The sequence below is a fragment of the Monodelphis domestica genome, chromosome 7 (genome assembly GCF_027887165.1).
Source record: "Monodelphis domestica isolate mMonDom1 chromosome 7, mMonDom1.pri, whole genome shotgun sequence".
Taxonomy (NCBI): Eukaryota; Metazoa; Chordata; class Mammalia; order Didelphimorphia; family Didelphidae; genus Monodelphis; species Monodelphis domestica.
The window spans coordinates 221,305,075-221,329,000 of record NC_077233.1 but is presented as its reverse complement, the minus strand read 5'-3'; the positions used below and the strand labels follow the sequence as shown (position 1 = coordinate 221,329,000).

General features: G+C 41.7%; 2 protein-coding genes across 2 annotated transcripts in view; one reads left to right on the top strand and one right to left on the bottom strand.

The window, feature by feature from the left end:
- C7H7orf50 (chromosome 7 C7orf50 homolog) overlaps positions 1–23,926 on the bottom strand; it is a 388,436-nt gene that overhangs the window by 264,076 nt on the left and 100,434 nt on the right. The window contains exon 3 of the mRNA XM_007498361.3: positions 17,907–17,942. Within this exon, the coding sequence (XP_007498423.3) occupies positions 17,907–17,942 (36 nt within the window). The remainder of the gene's footprint in view (positions 1–17,906; positions 17,943–23,926) is intronic.
- Positions 1,336–23,220, top strand: LOC103100502 (uncharacterized). Its single transcript, XM_007498311.3, has 2 exons — positions 1,336–1,770; positions 20,686–23,220. The coding sequence occupies exon 2, from the start codon at positions 20,700–20,702 to the stop codon at positions 21,672–21,674; it is 975 nt and encodes a 324-aa protein (XP_007498373.2). The 5' UTR covers positions 1,336–1,770; positions 20,686–20,699; the 3' UTR covers positions 21,675–23,220.

Genomic DNA, 23,926 nt, shown 5'->3' with positions numbered 1-23,926 from the left:
TCCTTTCATTGGTCATCAGGCCCCATGCCTGGGATGCACTCCTTCCTTACATCTATCTCTAAAGAATCCCTAGTTTCCTTAAAAGCTTAACTCAAAGGCCACTTTGCAAATGAAGACTTCTCTAATCTCAGATAGTAGTGCCTTCCTGATACAAAGAAAATCACCATTTATTTGTGTGTTTATGTATCTTCTCCCAATACACTAAAAACTCTGAAGGCAAGACCTATATTTCATTTCTACTTTTGTATTTTAGCACAATGCAAGTTAGATTGGTCAGTCATCTGACTCTTCATTTGGAGTTTACTTGGCAAAGATATTTGAATGGTTTGCCATTTTCTTCTCCAGCTTATTTTACAGATAAGGAAATGGAAGCAGAGTTAAGTTATGACCTGAGGTAAGATTTGAACTCAGGGAGATGAGTGTTCCTGACTCCAAGCCCAGTACTTTCTACTGTGCCACCTAACTGCCCCTGCGAGATGGAAAGAAGGTGTATAATAAATGTTTGATGAATGATAGAAAATGTGAGTAGTCCAGAAGCTGGTGAACTATAAAAAGAAATCAATGCTTCTTTCCTACCAACCATGGATGACCCATTGGACAATAGGTAATTATCTTGCCTCATCCCTTCCCCTTTGAGACTCCTTCCTTTTTAATAATGTGTTCAAGTAATAGAATACTGTGCCTCCCTCATTGCTCTGGATGTTGCCAACCCTTCACCTAACCCTTCCCCACTTAGAAGTCACCAATACTTCTGAACTGAATCTGCCAGATAATAAATAGCAAGAAAAATCTGATACAATGGTCTGCCTTAAGAAGATGAGAGTCACTGATGCTTTCATTCTACCCAGGGAAAAATGTGTTAACGGAAACAATGTCTTAACCCAAGAAATGAGTCTTTGGGAGTTGGAGAGGAAGGATTTTCAGGCATGGTGGAAGGCTAGTGGAGAATATGTTTCTGGATGGTGGCAAAGGTCTTTGAAGACTCCTCCAATCATGTCATAAATGTATGATTTCTTTACTGGTAAATAATATCCACAAGATACTGTGTTCAGCAGAGAGTGAGTGAGCTCTGGTCTCTAGATTCCAGAGTACAAAATAAAGCTGATTTTATTTTGAATAAAGGCAGTGCTATCTAAATCTAAGAGATATGAATGCAAACATTTGAGAGAATTTTCTATAGGTTTTAGGTACCTTTAAAATTTTTTTTCATGGTTTACGCTATCACTGTGGGGGTAGGGGGAACTGGGTTCTTATTTTAAGCAGTGAGACTATTAAAATTCAGTTATGGAGATTGGCTAGACTCTGGGTGGGGCTGTTTTGTGAAGGGGCCAACATTTGGAATCTAAAGGAGGAAGGAAAAGGCCTTAGCCACTCAGAAGTAAGGACAGAAGCACACATACAGACTCCAGTTGCTTTTTTCTAAGATACCAAAATACCTCACTACGTAGGTTGATTTGCAATTTTTTGAAGTCATGTGACACAACCATGCTACTTAAAAAGCAGTGTGTGCGGTTTGAATGACTTAAGGCCAAAGCTTGTTTTCCTTTCATAACTGTGGATTTCTGTAGTCTGTTTTTGACTACCCAGACTTTGGTTCATACATACATAGCAACTGAAGAAGGTGACAAGTATTTAGAAGGAAGGCAAAGACTAAAGCTACTTTTGAAACAGAAGCTTTTCATCCAGAAGTTAATTAAGTCACCTTTGGACTAGGATTCACTGGGGAAAACTTACAGACAGTTTTCAGGAGTAGAGCAGTCTGTAGCTGAGGTAAGTGCTTAACTGTTTGGCTTTGTTTTGATCTGTAAAACTTTGGCCTTGCCAACAAGAACAATCCTGCTTTCAATTTTAGTTCTCCCCCCTTCTGATTTACAATGTTTTAGCTGTCTAGGAGACCAATGCAATTTCACATCTGTGGGAAGTTTCTTTCTCTTAAACTGAAGTTTATTTATAACATTGGCTGGCTCTAGGGACCAACTGAGAGTGGGTGCACTCATGAATGTGCATGCGCTCACACACACACACACACACACACACACACACACACACACACACACACACACACACACACACACACACCCATAAGTGTAGTGGAAAAAGAATTGGATTTGGAGTCTGATGTAAGAATGAGGTTGTTTCATTCTACATGTGTAACTGAGCACAAGTTACTTTGCATCTTGGTGGGCCTACTTTTCCTCCTTTACTAAAAATTATTTAAGAAAAAGAAGAAGAAAAAGAAAAAGAAAAAGCTGTTTGGCTAAATGACCTATCTCTAAGTTCCTTTCTAGCAGGACAACCTCTGATTCTATATCTCTCACACACAAGCTAACAGTCAAAGACTTTTGTTTTCTTAGAATTTAGAATTGGAATCAATGATTAGATGGCTCAGGCCTTCTTCATTTAAGCAAGATTGGCATTGGCATTCTCACCACAGCTGCCTCCTAGAGATGAAGAAAATGTTGTTACTGAAAGGAAACAGAACAATTCAATGAGTTACTGTTATTTGAGGAGTTTCATCCCAGAAAAGAAATGGGGAGAAATTCAAATTCAGAAGAAAACAATGAACTTTTTATAGTAGGGGCATCTGGAATGTATTTGTTTCAGAGGAACATGAAACCCCAGAGTGGAAAATTTCTGTAGCTGTTGGGAGGAAGGGGAGAAAGAAGAGGGGGGAAGGGTTACAGGTAGGTAGAGAAGGATAAAGACAGGAGTTAAATATAAGTAACCTGACATAATAAATATTGGTGCTTCTAAACTAGAGGGTAATGGCACATACTCTTGGTGAGGGAGCCAACTGGATTCTAGATTAATTCTTTTTTAAAAAAACCAATATTTTCAAATTTTATACACAAAGATGGTATTATACATAAGCAGTAGCCATGTTGAGTGATTTGAGAGACTGGGAAACCCAGCTTCCAAAAGCAAACCTCTTCTCTGCCCTATTCCACCCATTATTTTTACCACAGAATCAGGAAATTTACCTTAATTTAAATTCATTTTGCTGGGATCTCTCAAGTAGCTTTTAAAAATGTAAATATTCCTGGGAATAATAACAAATTAAACACTTTCCTTATTTTCCTCAGCAATTGGATGGAAACTGGATTGAAAACAAGAGGCTGAGAGAGGGGTAATAGAAATGTTTTCTAACCTACTTCACAATATTGCTGGGAATGTTAAGAACTCAAAACCTCCACTGAGTCACCATCTATTCCTTCCTCAATCATTCTAAAACAGCTCTGTCAAAGATTACCAGTGATTTTATAATAGCTAAATTCAATACCTGTTTCTTAGTACTTATCCTGAGGTGAACTTTGCAGCTTTTCTTCCTGGCTATCTTACCTGTTTGAAAATTCATCTATGGGACTCCACGCCCCAATCCCATCTCCCCAAGCACATAGTTACCTAAAAGATTCTTTGCTCAGCCCTCTTCTTTTCTCTCTACAGTTTTCCCCCTTGATGAGTTCACCCACTCTCAAGGGTTCAGTAATCATTTCTACATGTGTTTTGCAAGTTAATACATGTATAACCCAGATCAAATCACCTACCAGCACTGGGAGAGGGAAAGGATGGGAGGGAAGGAGATAAATTCGATCATATAATTTTGAAAAACTTGTATGAAAATTTGTTATTACATGTAATTTGTAAAAAAAATGTAGATAGAATAAAAGAAAATCATTTCTACACTAATTAATCCCAAGTTTATATATCTAGCCATAATCTTTCTCTTCATTTCCAGACCTATATCTCCAAATGACTTTGGGTTCATCCAGTCTGTCAAAATATTTAATTTCCTATTTATCCTTAATATAGCCTATTTGTATGTAATTGTTTGCAGCAGAATATGAACTCTTGAAAGCAGGGACTATTTTTGCCTTTCTTAGCATCTCCCAGTACTTGGCAGTCAGTCAGTCAGTCAATCAAGATTTAAATACTTCCTATGTGCCAGACACCATGTGAAGCACATTAGATGTGCTGGTATCTTCCTGGTCCTAGCAAAGATAAACCCCTCTTGGGATGAAGTCATGAGAGGGGAGTTGAAGTCTCTAAGTCTACCTCCTCTCTTGAAATATCCATCAATGGGGACTGTCAGGGGAGATCCTGTGGTCAAAATGTCAGGCCAATCAGAAAGAAGACCCATCTCCCTATCTTAGCCTCGTTGTCCAATCCCTAGCTACCGCCTTAGGTACCAGGTGGAATCTCCATTGTGAGTACCAACCTCAGAGTTCAGGGCAAGTCGAAAGAATGAATCGGACCCTAAAAGAGCAGCTTATTAGGCTCATCTCGGAGACTGGCTTAGACTGGGTGACCCTCCTCCCCTTGGCTCTTTTTAAAGCCCGAAACACTCCCGGGCAGTTAGGGCTGACCCCCTACGAGATATTGTTTGGTTCCCTTCCCCCAATCCTGGCAATTAGCCCCAACCCTAGCCTGACCACCCCATCCCTCAGAGATTTCCTTCTCGCCCTCACGCAAGTACATGAGGACCTTTGGCCCCGCTTGAAGGAACGATTCTCACCACCCCCGACGACACCACACCAGTTCCGACCTGGTGAGTGGGTGTGGGTAAAAAGACACTGCAAGACAACCCTGCAGCCCTGCTGGAAGAGACCCTTCCAAATTCTCTTGACCACCCACTCTGCTTTAAAGGTGGACGGCATCGGCCCGTGGGTTCACTTTTCCCACGCCCGAGCCGCTACACCCCCGCCACAACCTTGGAAGGTCACCTCCCACCCTAGCAACCCCTTTAAGCTGAAGATCTCTAGAAAATGAAGAGCATCCCCACAGTAGCACTGATGATCCTCCTCAACCTGGTAATGACATCCCCTACAACCTCGACCTCTTATGAGGTCTACACAGATTCTGCAGGTGCAGTTATCGCGGTTGTGGTTAAAAAGCAGGATGAAACGGAACCCACCACTACACAGGGCAGCACGGTGGCACCGACGCCACCCCCCTGGACCGGACCTCCGAAATTCTGCCGGATACGGAACTCCCTGGTGCTCGTCCGGGGACCCTCCTGTCCTGAAACCACTGTTCCTGAGACCACAGTTCCTGAGACCACAGTTCCTGAGACCACAGCTCCTGAGACCACAGTTCCTGAGACCACTGTTCCTGAGACCACAGTTCCTGAGACCACTGTTCCTGAGACCACAGCTCCTGAGACCACAGCTCCTGAGACCACAGCTCCTGAGACCACAGTTCCTGAGACCACAGTTCCTGAGACCACAGTTCCTGAAGCCACAATTCCTGAACCACCTTCAGGGGATGCCGAAAGGGCCACTGACCCGGAAGCTGCTCCGACACCGCCCCCCGGCCCCCACACCGTTCACCATCACCATCACCACCATCATCATCACCATCACCATCATACGGTGACGGCCCAGGGTCGGCCCCACGAAGAACCTTGCCCAGCCCCCCTCCTGCCTCCTCGCCCAGCCCCCCTCCTGCCTCCCCGCCCAGCCCCACCCCCCCCTCCCGAATCCTTCCCCCGCTGGGACGACCAGGGGCATACAACCCGCATGCTCCATCTCCGACCCTCTGGGAAATGCAGATAGACGGCAACACCTTCAGCCAGATCTTGTTAAACGGAGGACCCACCTTCACCGTTTCGGCTTCCAATGTGACTCCTAGGTGTGGGACGTACGGACTTCCCCCACCACAATTCGCCTCTCCACGCGTCCCCTACTTCGGGAACAGCAGAACTTGTACCTTCTATCTTTGCCCACAAAACAATCCGGGGAAACCCCACTGTAACTACCCGTCCACCTTCTTCTGTGCGAAGTGGGGGTGCGAAACCATGACAGCTGGGCCCCAGAGCTGGAAACCCGACCAAACGGAGGATTTTCTCACCGTCGCTTGCCTTCACCGATGCGCCTTCCTCAGTATCACCGTCTTGCAACCAGCACACACTACCTGGTTCCAAGGCAGAACTTGGGGAATCAGGGCCTACTTACCTCTCATTGACCCAGGAGTCTTGTTGCATATCTGGAAGATACCAGGAACCCCCTCCTTGGAAGAAATCCTCCGGGAGGTCAATCGACAGCTCGGAAAAACCCCTCCCAAGAAGTTCACCCCACTCCAGAAATACCCCCGGATCTGGAGGGCAGGACCAGCCATACCTGTGGCAAGACCAGCCCCACCTGTGCAGTCCCCGAAGCTCAACCGACCTGGCCACTCACTCTCTCCCTTACGTGCCTCTCCATATTTCTTGTTTCTCCAAAGATGGGTACACTTCTCCTATTGATAGGACTACCGACAATCAGTGCGACCCACCTGCAACTTAGCCAGCTAGCGGCCCTCAGAATAGAACCATACGTCGAGCTTATAAATTCTACCTTCCTGACCCTAAATACCTCCAACCCAAATCGAACCGAAAGCTGTTGGTTCTGTTTATCTTCAGAAGGCGGTTACACCGCCATCACCCGCAATGACACCACCGTCCACAATGTGACCGTCCTCCAACCTGATGACACCAAAAACTCATCATGTTGGACAGAGCCCAGTCTCGGGATGGGGTTGCCGTTGACCGGAACTGGATTCTGCATCGGCGGAAACAACACGGACCTCTGTTCATCTCACATGGACTGCAACACCAGCTGGTACTATAGAGCACCCAACAACTCATATTGGCTCTGCTCCCGGACAGGTCTCCAACGATGCGTCTCGGGGTACGTGCTCACAAACCTCTCTGATGTCTGCGTTAATGTTATCCTCGTCCCTGCCATGGACTGGTATGATGGTTACACCTTCGTTCACCAGCAGTGCGCAAGACGCAGACTTGGGGTCGGACTGGCAGTAGCCGGCCTCATGGGCCTCACGGGGGCTACAACGGGCATTTACGCACTCAGCAGCCAGGAGCACCATGTGCAACGGCTCCTATCGGCGGTGGACCTAGATGTCTCCCGATTACAAGACTCAGTGAGACACCTGCAACAGGCCCATGACTCCTTGGCCGAGGTGGCCCTCCAAAACCGAAAGGGACGGGACCTCCTCTTCTTCAAAGAAGGGGGATTGTGCAAGGCACTAGGGGAAGAATGCTGTTTTTATGTCAACCATTCCGGCGTCATCCTCTCCAACCTCGATGACATTCAGAAGAGTCTCCTCGAACGAAGGAGGAAGAGGGAAATAGCGAATCACTGGAATCCCTTCTCCATGCTGACCTCTTTAAGTCCCCCTAGATAACTAGTCTGATAACCACGATAGTTGGAACACTGCTCCTCCTCCTTATATTGCTCATCGGCGCCCCCCTTCTAATGAAACTTACAATCAGAATAGTAAGGGATAAGCTACCCTTATTCCTGAAACAGCTCCTAGCGGATCGTATAACCCGACCCGCGCATTACAACCCTAGTTGAGACCCAAACCCCTGCATTTGCAAAAAAAAAAAAGTGTGGAATGTAACTAGTGGCCAAAATAATCGTGTGTTCCCTTAAGCGTGTGCTGCCTTAGATTCGACCGACCCCGCGCACCATAGAGATAAGTAGGTAAACCCACCCCACACCTAACCTCCTATAGATAAACACATGCCCCTCTAGACTGAGCCACCTCCCTTTAGCTTTCTATATAAACGTGGGCTGTGGACATAATCGGGGAGGATTGGACGCCCAATTCTCCCCCGCGTGTTGCTGCAATAAAGAACCTTGCGTTTGCATCCGTGTGTCTGCCTCTTGGTGTAGCTGGACCCGAGCATGTTACGTACGTAACAATGTGTATCTCATAATTCTACAGATGGCATTTCTATATTCTTCCCTCTAAAGCTATGTAAATCAGTCAATAGAGGGAGCAAGGTGGCTCAGGGGATAGCCAGGCCTGGGGGCAGGAGGTCCTAGGTTTAAATCTGGCTGATTCTAAGACAGAAGGTAAGAGTTTTAAAAAGTCAGTCAATAAGCATTTGTTAGAAGCCTACTTTATCAGATAGGATAAAAAGAAGGGAATAACTTACTAGAACTATTGAGGTTCTCAGCTTTCTATTTGTATTCCATAAATAGATGAGGGGGAAGGGAGGTATTGAAAGAAAAAAAAATATTTTGCTAAGATCTCATATGGGGAAGGGGGAAGTGGGAAGGCAGAACAGCGAAATAGAGTTAGTTACATCAGCTCTTAACAGATTAACCTTCTTTAAAATATCCTCTTTCAAAACATCAGACTCAGTATGTCCAACGCCAAACTCATTGTCTTTCCCCCAAAATATGTCCAACTTCCCTATATCTGGTAAATATACCATCATACTAAGAGTACTAGTAGCATAGCAGTTGTTAAACTTAAGATTAATAAAGACCTGAAATCCACCTAAGATCCATAGTAGCCATGTGCCTGTGCCCAGATCATAACTTTTTGAACTTCTGCTTCCTCTTTTTGTAAAGGAAAATATTAACAGCATCTACTCACACATGAGAGAATGTATTAATAAATTTAAAAAAATACTTTGCAAACCTTCAAGTGCTCTATAAACATGAGCCATCATCACCACCACCACCACCACATAATTATCATCGTCGTCCCAGATATCCAAGCATCACCTTGGAAGCAAGAGAGTATAATAAAAAGAGAGCTACTCTGGAGTTAGAGAACCTGGGTTCAAATCATTCCCCTGATGGACACATCACTTAAGCTTCTAATCTCTAAAATGAAAGGTTGGACTAGATGGCCTCTGAGGTCCCTTCTAGCTCTAGATCTGATTATAGGATCCTATGAATCAACTTTGACTCGTCCTTCTCCAACTCCTTCCACATACAATTAGCTGTCATTCTCGGTCACCGAGAGACTACCACTATACTAGATACTTTTTCTCAACTCACCTATTCTCCAATCTAGCCTAGACTAGGGCCCCATCCCCTTTCATATATGTCTTTCCCCTTTTGGTGTATTAATCTCTTTGGGATACAAATCTAGTAATGGTGGTATTTTATAGCCCTTTGGGCATAGGTCAAAACTGTTCATAACTCCCCAACCATGAATGCATTTGTGTCTAAGTCTTTCATATCCCCTCCAAGTTTTGTCAATTTCCTTTTCTGTCAAAATAGCCAATCTGATAGGTGTGAGGTGGTACCTCAGAGTTGTTTTAATTTTCATTTCTTTAAATAATAGTGATTTAAAGCATTTTTTAAAAATATATTTTATTTGATCATTTCCAAGCATTATTCGTTAAAGACATAGATCATTTTCTTTTCCACCCCCCCATTAAAGCATTTTTTACATGACAATAGAGACCTTCAACTACTTTGTTTGAGAACTGCCTATTCATATCCTTGGACCATGTATCCACTGAGGAATGACTCATATTCCTATATATTCTATTCATTTCTCCACATATTTGAGAAATGAAACTTTTATTAGAGACACTTATAAAAAATTTCATCGTTATGATTCCTGTGTATTACTTTCCATCCTATTTACCCTTGTTTATATGTTTCATATCCCCCAATCTGCCCTCTTTTCTAAGAGCCCTACTCCCCTTCTCTTATTCCCTTCCCCTCCCACTTTCCTGTAGGGTAAGAGAGCTTTTTAAAAAATTACACACTAAACCCACACCATGCTTCCAAGCAGCATAAAATCTTACAGCAGTTTACCCAATCACCTTCAACCTCACTCTGAGAAATATAGGTGTGAGTCATTACATTGTTTTGCACCAAACATTAGCTCTTGCATCAGTCTTTGTCTGGAGCTTGTAACAAGTCATGTTCACTTCAAAGCAGTGTTCCTCTTTGTTTCAATAATGGCATGTTTTTGTTTTGTTTTTTTAACCCTTACTTTCTGTATAAGAATCAATACTAAATACTGCATCTAAGGCAGAAGAGCAGTAAGGGCTAGGCAATGGGAGTGAAGTGACTTGCCCAGGGTCACACAGCTGGGAAGTATCTGAGGCCAGATCTGAATACAAAGACCTCCTGTCTCCAGGCCTGGTTCTCTATCCAGAGGGATCTAGTTGCCCCATTATTTAGTTATTATTAATAGCCCCAAAATACAAGAATAGTGATGCTGGTAGATATAAGTCCAAGAAAGGTCATAAAGGGCCTAGGTATGTTCACATAAGAAATACTTATTAAATAATGGGGTTTGCTATTATGCATGATTTTCAGTTTATGAAAAACCTTAAAACCTATTGATCATATAAACCAAGGCCTTACTGCACTTATCTGCATTGACATTGTGGCCTCATTCTAGAACATAAACTCCCTCAAGGACAGGGCCTACTTGTTTTTGTCTTTGTATCCCCAAGGCCTGGCCTCTTCCCATAACAGATGCATAATAACAAATATTTCCTGAAATAAATACAGCTCTGTCCTCCTGATCCAAGGGAAACTTCTGGTTTCTCTCCTGATTTGGGGTGAGGAGGGACAGGAGGCTGCTGGTTTTGTTTCCTGGTACATGGAAAAAGAGTTTTGAAACATTTTAAGGTAACTGCTTCAGGATTTACAAGCAAACCTTGGCTTAGTGAAAGCCTGGCAACTTTGGCCAAATTGACTTTTAAAGTAAGATTCCACCCTGGGGGTTTCTATTCCTACTCATGTTCCATCTCTCCTCTCTACTATTCTGCTTGATTCTTTCTGAAGGTAACTAAGTTCATTGGGGGGGGGGGGGGAGAATGGCTGAAAGAAGGCTTTATACTTAGAGTTTATGTTCTTAACCAAACTGTCTAGGGTCAAACCAGGTTAGAGCTGAGTGCTCAAGTAAGCCTTGTCCCTACATCCAAAGGTAAACATACTGGAGGTGGAAAGGGAAGGCAGAGCAAATACAGGAAATAAAAGGCGGGGAAGGTGGCAGGATCTTTAATTAAGAAATACCCAAGAAGGACACAATATATGTACTAGGAAAAGTTTCCACAAATCATGTTAGATAATGGAATCCTCCTTCCAACTCTTCCTCCACAATTAGCTTTATATTGATAGGAAATGGGATTCCATTGACCAAAATGAGACTTGTGGAAACTTTCAGAGTAGCATACATGTAACAGGAAAAGAAAGCTGAGTGATCAAGTGAGGGTTAAAGAGATGATGGTTTTGGTGCTGTACTAATAATCCTCAAACATTAAAAGAGACAAAACAGGGCTTTCAGAGAGCACGTGGAATGTAGTCTTTATGTAATGATAACAGCCCACATTTTTAAGTTTTGCAAAGTACTTTACATGCTAAATCATTTGATCCTCACAAAAAAAAAAAAACCCTGTGAAGTAGATGCTATTGTTATAACCATTTTTCAGATAAGGAAACTGAGATTGAGAGAGAAAAGGAAGTGATTTACCCAGGGTCACATAGCTAGTGTCTAAAGCCAGATTTGTCTTCCTGATACCATATCTAGTTGTTTGTCACCTAGCTGCTCAAGATTTAAGGCAAGAGATGGACAAAAGTAGCACAGAATTTGAATGGAAAGGCTACAATCTCTGAAGGCAGTACCTACATCAAGGAGATCATAATCCATCTCTAAGTACATAACTTGACAATTTCTATGACAATCATATGACAATGATCTCCAATTGGCAAAGTCTCCAAGCTCTCAAACTTTCATTTTTCTTCTGCTTTCTCACATCCTTCTCTGCCCTTTACTGCTAATGACATAGAAGTAAACATTTGCCTGTACAGTTAAGAAAGGAATCCTGGAAGAATAACAACAAAAGCTAGCATTTACATAGCCCTAAGAGCCTGGTGTTGTGCTAAGTGCTTTATAAATAGGTGCTCTTATCATCTCCATTTTTCAGAAGCAAACAGAGGATAAGTGACTGCCCAGGGTCATCAGATTATAAGATCTTTGAGGACAAGGCCTCTCTTTCCTTTTATTGCATCTCTAGAAATTGGTATAGTTCCGGGTACACAGTGAGTACTCAAGAACAAAATGTTTATTAGGGTTTATTGGATTAGTCAGACAGCTAGTGACTTGAAGGGAAATTTGAATTTGGGTCTTCCCTGATTCCAGGCTAGGTGCTCTACCCACTGCGCCACCTAGTTGCAAAATAATCATGCTCTGATTTCTTTTTTTCGTATAGCAATTTTATACTTAAAATAGAAAAAAATCATCAATACATACACACATAGAAATACAAATATGCACACACACAAACACACAAACACCCTGTATTGATTATGGTTATATTAAACTGTAATATAGAAACAGTAAGATGTTAGCCTCAGAAAACTCAAAAATAGATATTTATTTATATTTCTACTCTCTGGGGCAAAATTATTTTTTTCAATACCTATGAAGAAACACAACTGCAAGTTGTCTCTTTGGCTTTAAAGCTGTTCCTGGAATCATTTCGGCTTGAGGCAAGAGAAAGGAAAGGGGAGGAGGGAAAAAACTTAAATTGACAGTGTCTTTTTAACATTACATTAAAATAAGGGATTTGGATTGAGAACTAGACCTAGAGATAGAAGGTCCTGGATTCAACTCTGGCCTCAGACACTTCCTAGCTGAGTAACCATAGGCAAGTCACCTAACCCCCCTGCCTAGCACTGACCTATCTTCTGCCTTAGAACTAAAACAAGGTATTGGTTCTAAGACAGGAAGGTAAGGAAGGGTTTAAGAAAAATTACATGAAATAATACTTTTTGAAAATAATATATCACTCCATAATAGTTATACAAATACCTGAATATTTTAAATTTGATCCTTTGAAGTTAGAATTATTTAGGAAAGAGACAGACAGACAGATAGAGAAACAGAGAGAGAAAATGAGAGCACTGAAAATTAGGCTAAGGTATGTGTAGCTACTTCCTTTGGTTGCTGTTCAAAATGTTATTAATATCAGTACCACGGCCAGATCCCAATGTTTTGTTATCCAACACTTCAAAACACTAATCAGCTCCCTCACTGTAGTAGGTATGGCAGTTTTCCAGGTAAAAACCACTTTAATTAACCAGCAAGTTCCTAGGATGTGCTTGGACAATAAGTCAACCACAGAGTGAGGTTGAGATTCCATGAAAGAAAATCAGACAAGTTACTCAACAGTTCACTTGGCAGAAATTTTGGAAAGAGCTGAGTAGACAGTAATAGAAACCTTAATAGAGCCTGAAAGAACCATAAAAGCTCACTTCTACCAAGGAAAAGAGATATGGATAAAAAAAAAAGAAAAAAATAAATCTCTTTGGGTTGAGGCAAAGAAAGAATTAAACCACAAGAAAACACCAACAGAACAAGAGGCTCTTAATCTCTACTGTATCTATGAGAAGAAAATAGGATTAATCAAGCCATCAGCATGTAAGTGTCAAAAGTTCCAGCTACACATACTACCTATATCTTAAATCAAAGTATGTAAGACCTAGAAGAGTTCACAGGTAATCTAACCAAATGTCTAAATCTTATGGATGGAAATGCAGGTCTAGAAAAAGGAAGTAATTTGCCCCTAAATCACATAGCTCCAGAAGTAGCAGAGTTGGGACCAGCCTCCAGGTCTCAAGAGTCCTTGTCCAAAGTTCCTTCCATAATCTCATGGTGCCTTCCTTTATAACTGTAGTTTCCAAAGACTATGCTGGGGCAAACTAATGTGCCAGAAATTTTTCTAAGGAGTACTGTGAAATTTTGGACATTATACTATTACAAAAAAGGTTTATCAATAATTTTATTTCAATGGATTTTCCTAGCTTAGCCTACATAGTACAGTAAAGATAATATTTTAAGCTCTCCTATTACATGTATATACTAACATCAAAATATACCAAACTGTAGCTATAAAGAATTCTAAATAAAAATGTCTGCTCTTAATGAAAAGAAACTGGGCATATGTGAGTCTCCAAATTCTCCTACAGAATTGTTAATCTAAACTGTTCATGGCAAAGAATTCTGTGCCAAGGGGAAAAAAAGAAGTTTGGCACCCTCTGCTTTGCAGAATATCTGCCTATGCCAAATTCCCAAATTTAAACCATAAAAATTACTTATCAGTCACCTTCTACATTCTATAGTACCACTGCTATTTTTAGGAATACATAGAAAAATGGAAATAAAAATGATCTTTTGGGGGGAAGCTACCAAAAGGTTGCTCTTTATTTTTTCTTGGCTCTATTCTTTGTCATCATTCAATTTAATAAGCAATTTACTCGGGGGCAGCTGGGTAGCTCAGTGGATTGAGAGCCAGTCCTAGAGACGGGAGGTCCTAGGTTCAAATCTGGCCTCAGACACTTCCCAGCTGTGTGACCCTGGGCAAGTCACTTGACCCCCATTGCCTAGCCCTTACCACTCTTCTGCCTTGGAGCCAATACACAGTACTGACTCCAAGACAGAAGGTAAGGGTTAAAAAAAAAAAGCAATTTACTCTGGGGCAGCTAGATGGCTCAGTGGGTTGAGAGTCAGGCCTAGAGACAGGTCTTGGGGTCAAATCTAGCCTCAAACACTCCCTTTGTTGTGTAACCCTGGGTAAGTCACTTAACCCCCACTCATTAGCCAATACACAATATTGCTTCTAAGACAGAAAGTAAGAGGTTGGGTTTTTTAAAACATTTACTCAAAACCTTCCATTTGCCCAAATACCACAAAATATACAAATGAAGTATAATTCCTGCCTTCAAGAAATTTTCAATCTAATTAGGAAACTGATCCAAACATGAAACAAAATAAAAACTTTATGACCATACATACAACACAGTGTGGTATAGATCAAGCATATCTAAAGGATTAGAATTGGCAATGTAGGAGAGCAGTAAAAGGCAGAAACCTATGGTAAGCCCTTGTTACTAGTCCCAACTACTCCACTAAGGAGATATGTTCTTCCTGGCCAGGTCACTTTATCATCTCTGGTCCACAGTGTTCACATCCTTAAAATGAAAACTCTGGGTTAAATTATTTCTAAGTCCCTTCCAAATCTCAAAAAATTCTATTAGTTTATTCTCCCTAGTAATAGAAAGAAGTAGTTGGATTGAGCAATAAAGTCTTCATTGTGTATAGGACTACAAAGTATAGAAAGTATACTCTCAAATTAAGGACTAAGATAATTTGGGGCAGAGGATAAAAGCAAGAAAAAGGTACAAAAATAATGATGAAGATGGTATATGCAATGAATGGGGGAGGTGACTGAAGAAAGGGTGATATTGAAAAGGAGTAGAAAATAAGGAAGAACTGGTAAAGTAAGAAACTAATTGATGGAAAGCCCTCAGGACAAGCTAACGGGTTTCAGTTTGGTGAAACTGAGGGGCTGCTGTTCTTTCTTGCTAAAGGAAACTATAGAGAATATGATGGAAAAGACAGATACCAATAAATATTTCTATGGAGCCATAGCTTGAAAAACACAGACAATGTACTTCTTTAATCACTTCATCTACCAAAGAGATAACTCAAAAGAAGAGCTGACTGGTGCTGCCTTGTGGTTTATCCATTCCTACTTGGGGAGTAAAGGGAGTGGGGGGCGGGGGGAGAGGAGAGGACTTCAACAAGACAAGAACAATGTTCTAGTACTAGCACACCAGGTAACCAATCAAAATCAAGCTGGGTAGTATCAGTTCAACATTCCAAAATTAAATAGTAACATAACTAAGAGACCATTTAATTCAAATCACTAAAGGCTATTAATTGAGCACAGAATTCCAATGATGAGCTGGTCTGGCCAATTAAAGCATCAGACTTTTCCAGGACAACAATGCTCCAAGCTCAGATGGATGAGCTTGACTCTCAGCAGCCCAGAATTTACCACCAGGCCCCAGGTGTGTGAGCCAATATTAAGCTAAACTCCTCCTCTTTAAATCGACCACTTTGAGTCCCTATGGAAACAGGGAAGTCTCACAGGCTTGTGGGTCACATCTTAAATGTTGACCCATCTCTTCCTCACCACACTCCCTAAAAAATAAATAGTAAATGAGAGGTGAGAAGTGTTTACATAAATAGAAGATTCTCTGAATTGCAGTTTTTCCTCAAATAGTCTCTGAAATAAGAATCAGTTAACCTTTACAGAGGGTTTACTATGTGCCAGGCATTGTGCTAAATGCTTTACAATTATCATCTCATTTAAGATAATAGCAAAAAGCCACAGGAGAGCTTAACCCAGCATAGGAGGAAAGTAGCAAATTTTTTTAAAACCCTTTTTAAAAATTTTTACCTGTGTATTGGTTCCAAGGCAGAAGAGCAGTAAGGCCTAGGCAATGGGGTTAAATGACTTGCCCAGGGTCACACAGCTAGGAAATGTCTGAAATCAAATTTGAACCCAGAACCTCCCTTCTCTGGGCCTGGTTTTCAATACACAAAGTCATCTAGCTGCCCCAGGAAAGTGGCATTGAAAGCTATATCTGCAGTGTTCCTATCTTGAACTATTCCAAGATGGGACGTTTGGAAAGTCTGCCCCCACTTCCTCCTACCTGTCTGACTATTCCCCCTCAGTCTCTTTTGCTGGATCCCACCCCAGAAACTGACCATTCATCTCACCCCTGATGAGTTCTGCCTTCACATTCCCAGGCTTACTACACATGACTCTTCCTCACAGATCCTGCAATGCTGTCCAACTGGCCTTCTTGCCTCCCCTTCCCTGGGTCCACTCCCAAACCTGCACAGCAACTCCTCCTCACTTCTCCTTTTTTAGAAGCCCTCATTTCCCAAGGCTCAGTCCAAGCAGCACTTTACACAAGGTCCTTCAGGACTCCCCACATGACTCTCAACTACCTTGTGTTCACTTTGTTCATGGCTTTGTTTCTCCTAGGGCCAAAGGATGACAGGATCACAGAGCCAAAGTTGGAAGGGGCCTCCCAGGTCACTTAGTCTCATCCTCTCATTTTACATATGAGGAAACTAAAACCCAGGGAGATTAAATGGCTTGCCCAAGGCCGCATGGATCACAAATATCAGAGATGGAATTTGAATCCAGGCCTGCCAACTCCAAAGCCAGAGTTCTTTCCACTGTTCCTAGAGTCCTATTCTTGGCTCTCCAATAAAATGTAAGCTTATGGAGGGCAGAGAACATTTCATTTTTTGTCTTTGTATATCCCCCAGCATCTAGCATGTTGGAGGCATTTAATAAAGACTAGGTGGCACAGTGGACAGAGTGCAAGAAGAGCTGAGTTCAAATTGGAACTCAGATGCTCACTAGCTATGTCACCCTAGGCACTCCTGTTTGCCTCAGTTTCCTCATCTGTAAAATAGGGATCATAGTAGCACCTAGCTTCCAGGGTTTTTGTGAGGATCCAATGATATAATAATTGTAAGTCACTTAGCATAGTGCCTGGCACATAATAAGTACTATATGTGTGTGTGTGTGTGTGTTAGCGGTTATTATGATGATGACTGAATGACTGATATAGCTTCTGGTTTGCTCCCAGTTTTCCACAGCACCTATTAAAAGTATTATAGTGTCTAGAATAATGCAGTACAGTGGCTGGTTTTCCACTGAATTGTTTCTGAATTTCCATCAAATGTTCTTTATGGAAAAGAGGAAAAAGCACCAGCAACAGAATGGATGACTAATGATCACTTGTTTTTGGTTTAGGAGTACAACCAAGGACACATGCTTAAATGAAACAGTCAGACACAAACAGCTCACCCTTGTTCAGCCCTGCCTAAAATCAGAGCCCTGAACCTAGTCCTGTAAGACTAGGAAACAGGCTAGAGGTAGCCCCAAATAGTCCACGAAGCATATAACTGAAATGTGACATGATTTGTTTCCTGAGTGAAAGAATTGACATTCTCTGGCTATTAGAAAACAAAACCAAAACCAAAAACATTTATTCTCAAGCCTCCAATGAGAGACAGCCCAGATAGTCCTAATCAATCCAGATTTAACATCTTATGTCCTTTAAAACATTCTGATGAGAATAATTTTATTTTTTCCTTATGGTAATTGCTCAAAAGATTTTCCTCTCAGGATAGTCCATACTCTTAATTTCCAAGTCATGCTGGAATCCCCCATGATGATTATTCATTTCTCATTGGAAGGGACCCAATACTGAAATGCTATAAGCCCTATAACCACGAGGCTTAAAAAAAAAAATAAATTGAAGACATACCTGAGAAACTTCTGTATCCAAAGAGTCTGAGGATATCTGGACAAAAAGAGAGAGGGGATTGTTAATTAATTTAATTTTAAAAGTATTAATGTCCTATATTAATAAGAGGGGATAAGGATGCATTTTTTTCATAAAAACTAAAATGAATTCGGGGTAGCTCAGAGGATAGGTCCTAGGTTCAAATAAATCTGATCTCAAACACTTCCTAGCTGTGTAACCCTGGGCAAGTCATGTAATCCCAATTTCCTAGCCCCTTATCACTCTTCTGTCTTGGAACTAATACTTAGTATTGATTCTAAGACAGAAGGCAAGATTTTTTTTTAATTCAACTGAATTTGAGCATGACTAATGCCAGTAAAAAGAAAAGGTCCAGTGAGAACAAACCAAGATTAGGGAATAAACCTGGAAATTCATTGCTGTAGGGAGCCCCAATCCTGGTAAATGAATTCTACCTACCAAAGTTGACCAACACTATCTTTGCAACTTAAGCTTTCTAGGGCACTGAGAGGTTCAATGACTTGTTCAGGGTCAAACAGTCAGTACAGATAAGGGGCAACACTTTATTTGATCCTAAGACTCAAAGAGGACTTTCAAAAAATGCTTGAACAATGACAGCACCATCAATATAGCACACAGTCTCTCAAAACAACTGTTTTGAAAAGGACAAGATTCAGTGAAATGGGGTAAATTGTGGTATATAATGAATTCCCTCCAAAAAGACCCAACAACAATCAGATTATTTTATAGTAAATGTATATTTCAAATAAAATATGCATTCTTCGTAGCAAATCAATTCTATAATCTACAATGACTCTACATTTTCAGAGATATTTATCACACAAACTATGCAAACTATCATTTTTCACTTATATCCACCAAGCCTTCAGGTATTCTATTAAAGTTATACCTCTGAATTTATGGTCTTCAATTTCCTTTGAATAAATAGCAATTATATTTTGCAACATAGCCTATTGTTTAGTTAAAAGAAATAAGCCATTTTATATGGAAACAGAATTATTAGTGATACATGATGGGACCATTATAGCTAACAGTCTGTCAACACTGTTGGTGAAACCCCTAACTTTGGGAATTTACAACTTAGCAGTAAAAATGTACTCCAGACTGAAAAGGAATACATCAGATTGCAATCCAATGGAGATTATTTTTAAAAATATGTCTGCTTTGGCCACACTGTGAATTTTCTAATCATTTCCACAGGATAATTTTTTTCTCTCCTAAAACCCTTACCTTCCTTCCATCTTGGAGTCAATTGGCTCCAAGGCAGAAGAGTGGCAAGGGCTAGACAATGGGGGTCAAGTGACTTGCCCAGGGTCACACAGCTGGGAAGTGTCTAAGGCCAGATTTGAACCTGGGACCTCCCATCTCTAGGCCTGGCTCTCAATCCACTGAGCTACCCAGCTGCCCCCAGGATAATTTTTTTAAATTTAAAATGCATTAAAGTTCTAAAATATGAAAGAAAAAACCTCAAATCCAGAACTAAAATAGATCAAAGACTAAGAACCAGATCTTATAATTATTCTTCACTCTTCCTATGGTTTCATCTTTGGAATTTGAGTAAATTTCCTAATAATATGGCACATAGACTACTTTTAGAATAAATTGTAGACTTAAGGAAGGAAAAAAAATTTCTTGGTGGGCAAAGGAATGGGGAAGTGACTGAAAATGCTCAGATTTTGGTTTATGACTCAAACCTTGGAGAGTATCAGATATGGTGTCTTCACCAGGGATAGTCTAAGAAGGGCTGACAGGAAAGCAGATGATCACTTCCCATTCTTCATTTTAATCTGAATATTACATACACTAATCTGTACTGTCTCTTTTCCTGATGACTTTTTTTACTGACCCACTTGCTAACATGAAGGAGTTAGAATGTGTGGGAGAGCATGATTATACCTGACAGATTAGTTGCTTTTTCTGAGTGACTGTATACATGTAGGTACACACACACACACACACACACACACACACACACACACACACACACACACACACACGACACAGGCAAGCGGAAAGAGAAGGTCCTCTAAATTAATGAATGGAGGTAAATCTGTATCAACAAACGACTCTCTTGTAACATATATGTATCTTGATTACTCGCACATTAGTATTAATTATTTTAATTGGCTCAATACCTGCCTGGGATTAGCTTTAGTGAATAGGAATTCTAATGGAAGGGAAGGTCTTCCTGTGAAAGAATGATAATTTCAATACATGAGGCTCAAGAGGAAAGACAGACCTGAGAGACTATGAGAACCTTGGTACTTGGAGGACAAAGATATGAAGGGAAATTGAAGGGTCAGAAGAAAATATTTTGCTCATTTTGCAATTTTGTTCCTTTTCCTCCAACTTTTTACAATGAGTATTGAGCATTCTACTTCTACTAGGAACCCCGAGAAATTACCTCTAATGAGTGCCCTAAAAAGTGATGGGACATAAGCTTTCATCAAGCACTCCTACCACCACCTCTTAAAATTATAATGAGGGGGAGGGGTAAGGAAGGCGGAGTCCGCTAGGTTAGAGAGTAGGGCCCAGAGATGGCAGGCCCCGAGTTCAATTTTGGCCTCAGATATTTCCTAGTTGTGTAATCCTGGACAAGTCACTTCACTCCCATTGCCTAGCCCTTCCTTGGCTTTGGAACCAGTTCTAAGACAGAAGGGAAGCATTTAAAAATAAAATCATGCCTGTCCTGTTACAGCCAACCATCCACGGTGGCAGCTGGGCCAGCCCGAGGTCATGTGTGGATCCTTTTCTTTTTCAGATCTTCCTCATAAAATGGTCTTGCACAACATGAGCTGGGTCCAATACCCGAGCCAAGAGCTCCTGGAGATCGAAGGTATCATCTGGTCACAACACGTCATCTCCAGGTTTATGCACGTCTACTTCGCACTGTTTGTCCCCACGAGCCTGCTGGCCGGCGCCTTCAGTCTGGTGGCGCTGGGGAGGAGGCGCGCTGTGCTGGCCACGCTGGATCTGTGCGTCTTAGACTCGGTGGTCACCAGCCTCGCCGTGACCCTGTTCTCATTCACGACCATTGCCAGGCCAGACTACATAGTGACCAGCCACCTGAGCTGTGGGGTCCTCTCTTTCTTCTTCAACGTTTGTTACTTCAACGCTCAGTACCTTCAGATCGCCATGCTCTTTGCCTTCCTGTTCCAGGACTACTTGCCGTGGGTGAGGCGGCTGAAGCTGCCCGCGGGGCCGCTAGCGCGCCTCAGCCTGGTCCTCGTGTGCGCTGTGGGCGGCTCTCTGGGAGGGACGATGCTGCTGGGCACAGCCGGCTCCTTCCTGGAGAGCGCGCCGTGCCAGGTGGACCCGCTGAGCGCCTGGCCCGAATATGAGATCGTCAAGTTCAGCCTGGGCTTCGGGGCGGCGCTGGTCATAGAGGCGGCTTTCTTTCTCCTGCTGGTCGGGAAGCTAGTGCGGGGGCACCGTCCTCGGCAGAAAAGCAGCCAGTCCGCTTACCCCCTCGTGCTGGCCAGCACCCTGAGCATGTTTGCCTGCCGCCTCTTCTACAACATGATGCTCCTCAACCGGGCTCGGCTCAAACTACAGAGGGATAACGGTTCTCCCCGAGATGAGCTTGTCATGAACATTGCAGAGCTGGTGCTGTTCGCCGAGAGCTGCGCCAGCAACCTGGCCGTTCTCTTTCTTCATCAGCCCTGTAAGGCAGCCCTGGCTGAAGACCTCCGCAATCTAAGCGGACGGTGCCGAAGGGAAGAGGAGGCCCCTGGCGGCGTGGCCCTGTGACCAGGGAGCTGGCGCGTATCCCCATCCCTGCCTGTTGAAGACGGGCAGGATGGCAAGGGAGGCGCCGCTCGGCCAGGAAGAGGGGCTCCCTCCCTCTGCTTGAACTCCAAATTTGCACAGTAGGATCACCCGGGCAAGAGACTGCAGGGATTTTTTACTCACTGCTAGATTCTAGACCATCCACAAATAGTTGCAAATGCCAAAAAGTGCCTCCATCGAAGTCCAGAATGGTACTGGAAGGTAGCCTGCCTTTTTAAGCTCTCTCAGCAGTTAGAACTGGCGCCAAGCTACCTGAACACATTCACAATGACCGGTTCAATAAATGCAAGCCAGAATATGTTTATAGATTTAAGGAATATTTCACCTTATTCAGTTTGTTTTGTTAGGTTTTAAAATATTCGATTAATTGAAAGTGAATATGGAAACAACAGAGAGGAAGAGCACATATTATTGCTACAGCAGATTCTGGCTCTTAAGAGTAGCTAAGGGTGGCTCAGTGAATTGAGAACCAGGCCTCAGACACTTCCCAGCTGTGTGACCCTGGGCAAGTCACTTGACCCCCATTACCTAACTCTTACTGCTCTTCTGCCTTAGAACCAATATACAGTATTGATTCTAAGACCAAAGGAAAGGACATGAGAGAGAGAGAGAGAGCCAGATAAACCTGGCTAATGTCCTACTAAGAATAAAATAAGGTTCCTACTCACCCCCAATACTATAATAAACAGAAGCTTTAAAATTATCACATACATTTAAAGGTGCTTTTATGGGGCAGCTGGGTGGCTCAGTGGATTGAGAGCCAGGCCTAGAGATGGGAGGTCCTGGGTTCAAATCTGACCTCAGACACTTCCCAGCTGTGTGACCCTGGGCAAGTCATTTGACCCCCATTGCCTAGCCCTTACCACTCTTCTGCCTTGGAACCAATATACAGTATTGACTCTAAGACTGAAGGTAAGGGTTTAAAAATAAAAGGGCTTTTATGGTACTGATTTAGTGATAACAATGAGACAATGTTCTGTTTGTTCCAGAATGCTATAGTAGAAAGAACAGTTGGTTAGGATATAGGATACTAAGGTTCTAGTTCTAAAACTCAGGCTGTGATTTTGTAAAGGTTGCTTTTTGGTTTATTTTCTGTAACAAATACTCTACCTATTTAACCTATCTTACAGATTACAGCAAAGATCAAATGAGAGCATAAGTACAGAAGTGCTTTGGGATATATATATATACATATATATATATATATAAAGCAGGATATACAAATGCGAATTTATTTATTATAAATATTTCAAGATTAGTCTGGTCTTGGGGAGGAAAACTAAGGAAATTAATTTCCCTTAGTATTGCCTAAACTTTACTGTATTCCATTACTGTTATTACTTGTAAATCCAAGAATAATTCTCTCTGCCAATGGTTTGACATGTGAAATAGGCATCAAGATAATTTCTCTTAAGTCAAAGAATGTGAGCTCATCTGCCAAGTGAGTTTCATAAGGCATGAATTAAAAATATATATTAAAAAATTCTACTCTGCTTCATTCATTCCTACATACTTATTATGTGCCTACTAGATAGCAGATACTATGCTAGATTTTGTAAAAGGCTCAAAAGTGAATCAAACACGGTCCTTGGCCTCAGGGGGTTTCCAATTAATGTGGAGAATGGCATGTCAATGCAAATTGCCATGAGGTGCAAGGAAAAATCTTTTCATTCCAAAAGATCAGATAAAGAGTGATGGAAGAAAAGGTTGCACTTTGAAAAAGGGAGGAGAATTTCACCATGGAGAGATGATGACAAAGGTGTGAAGAAGAATTTTTTTCTTTCTTTTTCATTCAGTTTTATTTTCTATTCCAAATTCTCTTTCCTTTTCCAAGTGATTGATAAATCAAGAAAAAGTAAAACCATTACAAATATACTGGAGTAGACAAACAAATAGATTTCTATATTTTCCATGAAGTAAAAGGAAACTGCATAAATGAAAAAGTTGGGGAAGGGGGAGATTGAGGAGGAAAAAGAATGAAATATTTGTTAAACAAACAAATTTGTTTAGGGGTTCAGGGGTCATGTGACATATGGTAGGAGTTTTTAACCTGAGGTTGGTGAACTTGTTTGTTAAACTATTTTAATAATTGCATTCCAATGTCATTTATTTCCTTTGAAATCCTACTTTTTAGATTTGTACACTTAAAAGTACTATTGTTGAGGGTAGCTAAGTGGTTCAGTAAATAGAAAGCTATAACTGGAGATGAGAGG

Bases quoted from the DNA above. Each gene is read 5' to 3' on its own strand.
- LOC103100502 (XM_007498311.3), top strand. From the start codon at position 20,700: ATGGTCTTGCACAACATGAGCTGGGTCCAATACCCGAGCCAAGAGCTC.